General features: G+C 55.2%; 1 protein-coding gene across 2 annotated transcripts in view; it reads right to left on the bottom strand.

Annotated features, from left to right (window-relative positions):
- Positions 1–740: 740 nt before the first annotated feature.
- The window catches only part of GALNT9 (polypeptide N-acetylgalactosaminyltransferase 9), a 114,943-nt gene continuing 103,597 nt past the window's right edge, over positions 741–12,086 (bottom strand). For both annotated transcript variants that reach the window (XM_005217645.5, XM_010813818.4), the window contains 4 exons: positions 10,505–10,642; positions 8,914–9,009; positions 2,797–2,964; positions 741–1,649 (listed from right to left, as the gene is read on the bottom strand). In XM_005217645.5, the coding sequence (XP_005217702.1) occupies positions 1,503–1,649; positions 2,797–2,964; positions 8,914–9,009; positions 10,505–10,642 (549 nt within the window). In that variant the 3' untranslated portion in view covers positions 741–1,502. The remainder of the gene's footprint in view (positions 1,650–2,796; positions 2,965–8,913; positions 9,010–10,504; positions 10,643–12,086) is intronic.

The raw sequence follows: 12,086 nt of genomic DNA, 5'->3' as shown, positions 1-12,086 counted from the left end.
GGGGAGGAGGGCTTCCATGGTGGCTCAGTGGTAAAGAATCTGCAGGCTAATATAGGAGACACGGGTTCGATCCCTGGTCCAGGAAGATCCCACACGCCGTGGAGCAACTGAGCCCCGTGCATCACAGAGCAACTAAGCCCTCTAGAGCCCATGCTCTGCAACAAGAGAAGCCACTGCAATAAGAAGCCGGCACACCACAGCTAGAGAGTAACCCCTGCTCGCTGCAACTAGAGACAAGCCCATGTAGCAGTGAAGACCCAGCATGGCCAAAAATAAATGAATGAATAAAAACAAAAGAAAAGAATGGGGAGAAACTAGGAAGACACTGATGGTGCCCCCAACTTCCATCCCCAGAAGACCCTCTGTGTGGGAGGAGACAGTTGGTTGGCTTTCAGCAGCTTGGCATCTCATCTGCTGTTCATTTCCATGGCTAAGTGAGCCAAGCCTGCCCTGCGGCCCCTCACTGATGCACAGCTGAAGACTCCCATCATCGGGAAGGAGGTTAGCAGCTAGAATTGGACTGTTACTTGGCACTGGGCCTGATGGGGGAAAGAGACAGCCAGGACTTTTTGTCCAGTTTCCCTCCCAGTGTCCTGCAATTCTAAGTGCAATCATGAAGCATCCTCTTGCCCAAGAGGGCATCTTGGAGGCCTTAGGACAGCCCTGGTGGGGGGTGTGCTGCTTCTCAGCTCTGGTCCTGGAGCATGAAAGCCGCCGTGGACAATACATGAACAGAGGGGTGTGGCCATGTGCCAATAAAACTTTATTTATAAAAATAGGCAAAGGGCCATGGGTTATCATTTGCTGACCCTTGCCTTAGAGTAACACGAAAAGGCGCCTGACCCTGGGTTAGCCGCTAGAACAGGGGTCCCTCCCTGGACTGCTGACTAGTTCCTGTGGACGAGACATCAGGTCTGTATGTTTGTTTAATCGCTCTTTCCTGGACCAAAGCAGTCACAGCCGCCTCCTCACCCAGCACTGCCCTTGGGGTTGTCTTTGATGTCACCACAGCTGCTGCTGCCCCGCTCCCCTCACCAGCCAGGGTTTAGGTAGAGATAGTCACAGGGGCAGCCCCACCCAGGGCTGGAGACATTGGGAACTCAGAGTTCACAGGGGGCTATTTCTGCCTGAGGGATGGACAGGGGCTCAGCACATGCAGAAGAAGTGGCCGCGGGCGGCTGGACAGGAATACCGTAGAAAAGGCACGTGATTTGGAGCTGGAGTTGGCTGTCAGCTGACGTGCTCAGGCAGAGCCGCCAGCTGAGGGGGGTCCGCGCTCCTGGAGGGAGGCTGGTCCCGGCATCGGCCTCCAGAGCACAGGGAGGTCCCTGGGTCCCAGGTGACAGGGCCCGCCAGCAGCCATGGAGAAGTCAGTACCCAAGGTGGTGCAGGGACGACCAAGGCCTTCTGGGTTCAAGTGGTGGATTGAGTGGGAGGGCTCCACACCTGCCCCAGGTCCTCGGACTCTTCATTGGGGTGGGGGCGCAGAGTGAGGCTGGGGGTCAGTGCCGCCCTGGCTTGATCCAGTTTCTGATGGTCCATTTCTGTCCTGAGCACCTCTGCACCACCAGGCGGAGCCCAAAGTTGGCATCCTTGGACATCTCCACCTCCAGGCACCGGCCTGTGTCTCTGCTCACAATGGGGCCGCCCTGCGAGGGAGGGAGACCCAGTGAGCCCACGGGTCCCATCCCAAGAGCTTCCCGGAAGTGGGGGTGATGCCAAAGCCACCTGAGTGTCAGGGTCCTGCCTCTTCCCAGCCCTCTTGTCTCCATCCCTCTGGCCCCACTGACTGTCTGCCCTCCAACACTGCCTCCCAACAGCCACCTCTCTTCTCCTGGGGCCCCAGGAATGATCAAAACAATGGACTCTAGGGCCCTTGAGATGGGCGTTGCCCCCCAATATCCTCCCCTGACCCCTGGCAGGTCTGATTTACCCACTGGCCACCTCTGCAGGCCCTCTGGTCCTCCCAACATCAAGGGCTCTAGCCTAAACCTGAAGATCCCAGGCTCATATTCTGTTCGCTGTCCTCCAGACAGGTCCTTTCCATGCACTCTGAACCTCACTGTCCTAGCCCCAAAGCCAGCCTCCTGGGGACCCTGATTTCACTGACTCTACGTGACACAGTGACAGCTCATTCCTGCTGTAACCGGGAGCCCCCAGAGAGCACTGTGCACATGTCTGTCCCAGGGTCTCCTGCTTGGGAGGAGTTGGGTCAATCTCAACAAATCTCTGGGGCTTCCCAGGTAGCAGTAGTGGTAACGAACCCGCCTGCCAATGCAGGAGATTTAAGAGAAGCAGGAACAGGTTCGATCTCTGGGTTGGGAAGATCTCCTGGAGGAGGGCAAGGCAACTCACTCCAGTATTCTTGCCTGGAGAGTCCCATGGATAGGGGAGCCTGCCAGGCTACAATCCATGGGGTCGCAAAGAGTCGATAGGACTGAAGCAACTTAGCACACTTGCCCTCAACAAATCTCCGGGCAAGTCCAGTTCGGTCCCACTCAATCAGCAGCTGGGGCACTCAGAACCCACCCTTTCTGCCAAAACCCTCCCCCAACCTCCAGGAGGCTGGAGGAGTCAGCAGTGTGGGGCAGCGAGGCCCTGAAGAGGCAGCCAGGGCGCTGGGACCAGCCAGCCCTTCCCTGACCCTGACTGCCAGCATATCCCCTAACGTCTATGGAGGGGGTTCATGTGGGACCAGCTGATCCAGCCCCCCTGGGCCTTGAAGTTCGGCCCCCGCTGCCCTCAGCTCCCTCCACGAGCTGGCCAGAGACCCAGGGGTCCCAGCAGCCTGCTGACCTGGGTGAAGTCCCACAGCCGCTGCGCGGGCCGGGCCACATCCTCGCACTTCTTCAGGGCGGGCGTGCGGCCCCTGCCGTCATCCACCAGGCACTTGGAGTCAGGCAGGAAGGCGGTGGAGCCCAGGGGGCCCAGCTGCAGCAGGCCCTCGGCGCTGTACCGCACCAGCTGGGGAGAGGCCATGAGAGCGAAGTGCATGGGCACAAGGTGGCCCTGCGCAGGGCTGGGCCCTAGGCCCTGAAGGGGGTAGGCGGGGCATCGTGGGCGGGGAAGGGTGGGGCTTGGTGGGCGGGGCCAGCCCAGTCACCAGAGCCAACCTTCGGGGGAAGGGCTGGCCCTCCAAGAAGAGCGCTGAGCCCCGGGATGCAGGGGAGATCGTGTCTGGTGGCCCCACGCCCCCAGCCCCGTTCTTACTGCAAATCCCCCAAGGAGGACCGCCTCGGACCCCTTCCCCTGAGCTCCACGTGGACCCCACCCTCCGTGGGGCCGGCCCTTCAACCTCGGAGGAAGAGGGTTCCACGGTTGCGCAGGCCACCCATCTCCCCTTGAACCACAAGCAGCCCCAAGTTTACGATCCCAGGTCACGTTATTTGCCAAACACCAGGTAAGCAACATCTGTGCGCTAATGAAGAAACCAGTGCTCCAGATTCCTCCGCGCCTGGGCTGTGTGGCTTTGAGCAAGTCACGTCACCTCTCTGTGCCTCGATTTCCTCATTTGTGAGCAGATAATGACAGTGCCTGTCTGGCAGGGCTACCGTGAGGACCCTAGGGCACCGCACGCAGAGCGCGCTGAGCGCACAGAAGTCACTGTGCTTCTCTCCTTGCCTTTCTCTTGTTTGCTTTCACATAAGAGCGCGGGCGTGCGCACACACACAAACACAAACACACCGCTGTATTTTCCAGTACAATCTGATAGAACACCACCTCCCCTGCACCTTCACATGGCCCTGCGACTCTGACACCCCCATCAAGCGTGGGGCGCACATTTTCTCCCAAGTCCTCCTGCGGAGGGTGTGTGTGTGGGGGGGTGGTGTGCACATCGCAGAAATGGTGCCATCGACTCTGAGGCAAGGTGTCAACACTCAGGACACCTCCGGCATCTCCTTGTAGCTTGCTAATGGGATAGCTGCTCTGCAGTGAGGAGGCTGGGGCAGCCCGATGGGGTGGGGGTGGAGGCTACGTGGGGAGGGCCCAAGACCCCAGAACAGCCAGCTGACAGCAGCTCAGAGAAGGCTCCGCCAGCCTGCCAGGTGGCCTGGGTGATGCTGTGCAGATGACAGGCCCTGCTGCAGATTTATGACCAAAGTGGCCCTTTCAGGTCATTTTGTCTGGGGACAGGTGATCACAGATATGCTCATGCCCCTTCTCTGATAACTTTCTGATGTTGAGGAGGTTTGAATCTAGGACCTGCAGCCCATGAAATGTCCAGCAAGAGCTCCAAGTGGGCTACCTGTAGCTTCAGCCTTGCAGGTAAGGACTCAGTGGAGCCGAGCATGGTCAGTGTTCAGGAGGGCCAGCAGGGTGGGTGAAGCTGATGGCCCATCCCTGTGCCCATGGAGGACTGGACAGCCGGAGGGTCTGGTCAGGAGGCTGCTCTGCACTAAGGAGGAGTCTCCACTCCTGTGCCTCTGGCCAGCGGCTCCCCTGGCCCTGCCTCAGACACCCAGCTGGGGGAGCGAACTGGGCTGAGAGGGGCATGGGTGACTGTAGAGCGTTGCTGCTGGGTTGTGGGGAAGCCACATACTTTTCAGAAATGCATCCTCAGGAAGCATCGACTCTGGGATCTCACCCTCAGATTACTTGGGCTCTCCTGAGAGCTGGTGGGTCACATGCCCCAGTAGAAGGGATTGAGGGGAGGATTTCAATAATCCAGACTTGTGAGTGAATGGGCCGTCATTGAGCACTGGCTGGGAGTGGGTTAAGTGATGTTTATCAAACTGCCAGTCAGGCAAGAATTAGACACCTACTGTGTGCTCAATATGGTGCTGGGTCTAATGTGACTGAAGTTGCCAGATAGGAGTCCAAAAGCTCAAAGTCCAGCCCAGGACAACAAAAGGTTCACAGGCACTTGTCTGGGTCCACAGAGGGCTGAAGGCAACTTACAAAAACAAACAACAACAAAAAACAAACCCTGCAATATAATAAAACAAAGTACTGAAGAAATAAAGTCAAAGGGAAAATAGGGAGTGGAGAGATGTTATTCCAGGAAGGAGAGTAGTAAATAAACTGTATGAAAATGGGCAGGATGATTAGCTGCTAAACGAGGAGATTCAGAAGAGAAGAGGGGCTTCCCAGGTGGCTCAGTGCATGAGACACAGGAGACGTGGGTTCGATCCCTGGGTCAGGAAGATTCCCCTGGAGGAGGAAATAGCAACCCACTCCAGTATTCTTGCCTGGAAAATCCTATGGACAGAGGAGCCTGGTGGGTGACAGTCCATAGGACTGCAAAGAATGGACACACCTGAGTGACTGAGCATGCACCTGACGTATGCAGAGGTGAAAGGATTCAACGTCTGCAGTGTGCTTTAAAGTGACTCAGAAAAAAGTACATGATGCAAACACAGCCCAGTCTGAACACCATCGCATCTGGATCAGGGGTGGAAAACCGTGTCTGTGAAGGTCAGGGAGCAAGCAAGCGTGCTCTGTGGACACTGTCGCATGTTCTTTTTCTTCTTTTCCATCCATAAACCTTTAAAAAGCTAAAAACCATTCTTTGACTGGCAGGCTGCTGTTTGCTGATCCCATGAGTGTGTGGTTGGTCATCTTAAGACTTTTCTGGATGTTTGAAAATTATCAGAATAAAACCTTACAAGTTAAAGGAAGGGCCTCTAAATGACCCCCAGGCTATCCAGTCCAGCCTAGGAGGGGTCCCGTGCCTATGTGGAGGTGGACACACCTGCCCTGTGTCCTTCTCAGGCACACTGGTCAAACCAGTACGGTGGACAGAGGACAGAGGGCTGGGCCCTACCATGAAGGGTCCATGCATTCATCTGTGTCCACTAGCTGAAGACTGTTGACTAACCATCTGCGGGTGTGAAGATTTTGGTCCAAAACTGGATTTCTTTATGGTCACTGTTACAGGCTATACAGGTATATTGTCATCCTGCTTATTTAACTTATATGCAGAGTACATCATGCAAAATGCCAGGCTGGATGAAGCACAAGCTGGAATCAAGGTTTCCAGGAGAAATGCCAATAACCTCAGATATGCAGATGACATCACCTTTATGGCAGAAAGCAAAGAGGAACTAAAGAGCCTCTTGATGAAAGTGAAAGAGGAGAATGAAAAAGCTGGCTTAAATTCAACATTCAAAAAACAAAGATCATGGCTTCAGTCCCATCACTTCACAGCAAATAGATGGGGAAAGAATGGAAACAGTGACAGACTGTTTTCTTGGGTTCCAAAATCACTGCAGATGGTGACTGCAGTCATGAAAGACACTTGCTCCGTGAAAGAAAAGCTATGACAAACCCAGATAGCACATTGAAAAGCAGAGACAGGGACTTCCCTGATGGTCCAGTGGCTAAGACTCCGAGCTCCCAATGCAGGGGGCCTGGGTTTGATCCCTGGTCAGGGAACTAGATCCCACATGTCTCATCTAAGACCTGATGCAGCCAAATAAATAAATATTTTTTAAAAAGAAGAAAAAACAGAGACACTACTTTGCCAACAAAGGTCCATCTATTCAAAGCTATGGTTTTTCCAGTAGACATGTATGGATGTGAGAGTTGGACCATAAGGAAGGCTGAGTGCTGAAGGATTGATGCTTTTGAAGTGTGGTGTTGGAGAAGACTCTTGAGAGTCCCTTGGACTGCAAAGAGATCAAACCAGTCAACCCTAAAGGAAATCAATCCTGAATATTCATTAGAAGGACTGATGCTGAAGCTGAAGCTCCAATACTTTGGCCACCTGATGCAAAGAGCTGGCTCATTAGAAAAGACCCTGATGCTGGGAAAGATTGAAGGCAGGAGGAGAAGGGGACAACAAAGGGCAAGATGGTTGGATAGTATCACCAACTCGCTGGACATGAGGTTGAGCAAGCTGTGGGAGATGGTGAAGGACAGGGATGGCTGGCATGCTGCAATCCATGGGGTCGAAAAGAGTTGGACATGACTGGGTGACTGAACAATTGTCATAGGCTGAACTGTAGCCCCCCCAAAGTCATGTTGAAGTCCTAACCTCCCAGTACCTGTGGATATGACCTCATTTGGAAACATGGTCATTGCCAAAGTGCTCTAGGGAAAATGAGGTAACACTGGGCTTCTTGTTGTGGGTTAGTTGCTATGTGGTGTCCTACTCTTTTCATCCCCATGCACTATAGCCCATCAGGCTCCTCTGTCCATGGGATTTCCCAGGCAAGAATACTGGACTGGGTTGCCATTTCCTTCTCCAGGGGATCTTCCTGACCCAGGGATCGAACCTGGGTCTGCTGCACTGGCAGGTGGATTCTTTACCACTGAGCCACCTGGGAAGCCCCATACTGGGTTAGGGTGGCCCTAATCCAACATGACTGATGTCCTGATAAGGAGAGAAGACAGAGACACGGGAGAAAGGAGGGGGAAGATGAAGATACAGGCCATACAACCCGTGTGCCAATGAAGGCAGAGACTGGAGGGAAGTGGCCACAAGAAAAGAACTCCAAGGGCCACTAGAAGCAGAAGGGAATGTCCCTAGAACCTCAGGAGGGAGCACAACACTGCTCATACCTGAATTTCAGATTTCTGGTCTTCAGAGCTGAGAGAATAATGAACGTTTGTCATTTAAGCCAGTGCCCAGTTGGCTGTACTTCATCATGGTGGCCCCAGGACACTAACAAAGCTGGGGATTGGGGTTTGGGGATATAGCTTGTCCCCCTTAATATTTTAACAGCCTCCATGGAGACCAAACAGACTGAAGATGTTTGCAAAGAAGAAATCACTGCGAGTGTGTCTGGCCTGGCTGTGGACACGGGTCCATCAGATCTCTCCGTGGGGCTCGGCCACGTGGGATGGCCTCCCCCATCCACCTGCCTCCACCTCCACTCCGTTTCGAGCAGCAGTGAGGCCCCTTCTGCTGGCTGCCCCAGGGTTCTCGTGTGGAGAGGGCTTCCCTGGGGAACTGAGCAGGGTCGCTGGAACACCCACCCCTCACCCAGCCACGCGAGTCCCTGCACCAAAAACCTCAAGGCCGGCCCTGCACTGCTTCTCTCCACAGCAGGGCTCAGTGGGAAATGACCACGTCCTCCTGTTACCTTGTGTTGCTTCCCCTCGAGGGAGCAGACAAACAGAGCTGTCCAAAGATACCCCACAAGACACGGCCCCCCACTTAGGGTCTGTGCCAGCCAGAGGACTCCCCTCCTGTGTCTGATGGGCCCAGCCAAGTGGATTTCTTCCTGGAGGCTACATTAGCATCTCGATGGGCCAATGTCATCAGGGGTCCTGTGAGGAGGTGGCAGGGTGGGAGGGAGAGAGGTGTGCTCTGTTGTCATTATAGGCTCAGGGGTCCCTCCCATCCGCAAAGCACCCCTGGGCAGCTGCGTGGACACGTCAGCATCTATGGATGTCCTAGAGTACAGATTCAGAGAGCTTCGAGGGGGCCAATTGTCATTTTGGGGGTTAATTTTAAAGAACACTCAACACTCATTGAGAAAAAGCATTTCTCCTACAAGCTGTCCCATACCCCTGAACCCATTGATTCCACCTGCAGCCTGGAGCCTGCACACTCCACTGGCCTGGGTTCTGGACAGTGGCATGGATGTTTTTAAAGCCCTCCAGGTGACTTTGAGCTGCAGCATGGTTTGGCAGGTGTTCAGCTCTAAGAACTGGTGGTTAATGTGATACTGCCTGGGCTTGTCTACCCTGTGGCCACTGTTCACCTTCATCTTCCACTTCAGTCCACACAGCAGCCTGAGAAGTAGGTACCATGATCATCCCATCCAATGGATGGGGAAACTGAGGCACGGATGTTGGGTGATTTGCTCAAGGCCTGTTTGGCACCAAAGCTCTTGCTCTTAATTTATCCTGAACTCAGCCACTGTGGCATCAGGACACCCCAGCCAGCCTGACCCCATTCCCTGGGCACTACTTCTGGCTATGGTCTGGGCTGTGGTCCCTGAGAGACATCACCATCCTCCCTACCTGGGAGGACATCCCGTGGCAGGGGTACAGGATGGCGCGGTCATCGTCCTCCGCTCCTTGGTCTAAGCAGTAGCCGCTGGCTTTGCTGTTTCTCACCTACGACCAGAAGCCAAAGGAGAAGCCCCATCACAAGGACCCAAAGGCCAAAGCAGGATAGAAGGGCTTTACTCACCCGTCCCCTGCCCAGGGCCAGCAGTCTCAGGAAGGGGTAGTCCTCCCAGGATGAGAGGGGAAGGGAAGAAGGGGAGGGGGAGGGGAGGATGGCACTCTGGCCAGTGGGCTGGCTGAGGACTGGCTGGCTCCTGTGAATGGCCTCCCCAAGTTCAGGTCTTTGGCTATATGACTGCAGCTCCTCCCATTAACAGTGGTAGGGTTGGTAGTGGGGTGTTGCTATTCCCACAGTTCCCGTCTGGGCCTGCTTAGAGGCTTGCGTGGCTGAGAGATGCAAGAGATGCCTGTGTGCAGCTCTGAGCCTCAGGACTCCTGCAGCTCCTACTCTGCCCAACCCTGACTCCACCCTGAGAGCAAGCCGGGCTGCCCTGCTGGGGGTGACAGACATGGGAGAGGTCTGTCCCCCAGCACAGAACAGAGCAGGAACACATCGCTCTTCCTGGCTTTAAGGAGAGGCGGGTATGGCCATGCATGTGGGGGCTGGGGCAGACAGGAGGGTCTTCCCACAACTGGTGCCCCTCCTGGTGCGTCTCTGGGTCCTTCCGTTGTGCTCTCAACATGCAGGTATTGGCGGCACACGAACAAGGTGGTGCGTGTGACCACCTCCATGTGCAGGCCTTTGCACGTGTCTGCTCATGTTCACATGTCATTTTGTCTTGGCAACAAGTATTTGTAACATGCAGAGCATGCTCGATGGATGGGGTCTGTGTACAGAGGGGAAGATGTGTGGGGTAGCTCTTTGTATGTATGTATGTGAGCAAAACTGTGTGCAAATGTGTACTTTTGTGTCCGTGTACACTTACACGTGCATGCTTGCTTAGTCGCTCAGTCATGTCCGACTCTTTGCGACCACATGGACTGTAGCCCGCCAGGCTCCTCTGTCCATGGGGATTCTCCAGGCAAGAATACTGGAGTGGGTTGCCACGCCCTCCTCCAGGGGATCTTCCCAACCCAGGGATCGAACCCAGATCTTCCACACTGCAGGCAGATTCTTTACCGTCTGAGTCACCAGGGAAGCCCAAGAATATTGGTATGGGTGGCCTATTTCTTTTCCAGGGAATCTTCCCAACCCAGGAATCAAACTGAGGTCTCCTGCATTGCAGGTGAATTCTTTACCAGCTGAGCTACCAGGGAAGCCCACAGACTTACACATGTATATGCATTTGCATGGATCCACGCATGTGCATGTGGGCATGTGTAAACACATGTATGCGGCACATGTACACACATACACACGTGTCTCCGAATCTAGTTTGTGATCCGCGGTGGCAGGCACGCGTGTGTGTCCATGCAGCTCTTACACTGGCGTGTGACTGTGCCTGTGTGCTCTGCCGGCTGCTGTCCATGGACGTTCACACAGGGACAGGCCAGGGAGCTGGGAGGCGGGGTGCGGGGTGCCAGCCATCCGCGGAGGCGGTACCTCTCCGTACGTGAGGGTGTCGTTGTACGTCCTCATCTCCGGGTACACGTTGTCCAGGTACCACTTGAAGCTGCGGCACTTCAGCCTCTGGCGCAGGGCCAGCCGCTCGGACACGTCCCCGAAGTCCACGCCTGGGTTCTGTGAGGCCGGAAGTGAGGCAGGGCAGGCGCTGGGGTGTGCGGAGCCCCAACAACCCAGGCCACGACCCAGGGTGGGGGAGCTGCGGGACCTACAGGCACCCCTCCAGGAGCGTCCCCGCCCTCAGGCTTCCTTGTCTGGGAGCCTCCTGCCCTCCCAGGATCCTGCAAGGTCCAGGGCAGTGGGGCTGATGGCAAAGGCCTGGCGTCTCTGGCCTGTTTGCAGCAGGTCCCGCTGGAGACCGGCCTGGTCTTCCATCGGCCACTGGTGGCGTGTGTAGGCCTGGTTTGCTTGTCATGCCCTGCACACTCACCTGGGGAGGTAACTTAGAACATCCTGAGTACTGCTGTTTACCTGGGCTGGGCCAGGGCATCTGTGCTACAGGATGATTTATGGGGGTTGCTGTGGGCATTAGCTTGACCTCTGCAGGGACCTGAGACCAAGTCCAGGCACACAGACATCAGCCACGTGCACGTGAGCCTCATAAACTCCAGACGCTGACCTTCCCTGGTTGGTGACACCCTACATGCGCTGCTGCTGGGAGAATTCAGCACTGTCTGTTCTTTCTTCATAACAAACCCCAACTCCCATATGACAGCTCTCCTGAGTTCTGAGTCCTTGTAGCCAAACACTGAAGCTCAGGGTGGTCCCAGAGCCCCTGGCACTCAGTGACAGGTGGGGGATATGGGTGGGTTAGAGGAAGCCCGCTCCCTAAGCCCAGTTTCCTGAGGCGTTGATGCCAGCTAAGGACTGCCTGAGGGCCTGGAGAGAAGGGCAGACTCTTGCTGGATGCAGGTGCGAGTGGCCCTGAGAGATGTCACCAGATGCTGGGCTGTGATCTGACTCAATTCAGAAGGTTCCAGTGAAGTTTAAAATACTAGGACATTTTGCATATAATGAAGATAATTGTTGCTTCTTAACTTTTTTGTTATACACATGAAGCTCTATCTTTTGACAGCTAAAAATCCACACACGCATGTGAGCTTATATGTGTGTGTGGATCCTAATAGAAGATCAAGCTTTTTCTGTGGGTGGATGTTAAAAAAAAAACTGTTCCCAGGACAAGTCTATCCCCAGAGACTCAAATCCTCCTGTGTCCAAGGAAGCAGCCTGTGTGTGAAGCCTGGTTCTGCAGCTGGTCGGGGTTGGGGGACAAGGAGAGCCTGTCCTCAGCACATACATGCCCATGTATGTACATGCATGCACAGGTGCACACACACACGTATGCCCAAGCCCCCTTCTCAGGCTGCCCTGCCCCCCAGGCACTGGTTAGGACCCTCTGGCTCACACCCAGCTCCTGCTTCTGGCCAGCAGCAGCAGGCAGACCCCTGGCATGGGCCTCCTGCCTCCACTCCCCGCAGGATGGGTGGATCGGCTGCAGACACCACACATGAGAGAAGCCGCCATCCCCAGGCCTGAGACCCTCGTGACAGGGTCCTGTGGA

Source organism: Bos taurus, chromosome 17, assembly GCF_002263795.3.
Source record: "Bos taurus isolate L1 Dominette 01449 registration number 42190680 breed Hereford chromosome 17, ARS-UCD2.0, whole genome shotgun sequence".
Lineage (NCBI taxonomy): Eukaryota > Metazoa > Chordata > Mammalia > Artiodactyla > Bovidae > Bos > Bos taurus.
Note: the sequence above shows the minus strand (reverse complement) of the source record. Positions and strands in the feature narration are given on the sequence as shown.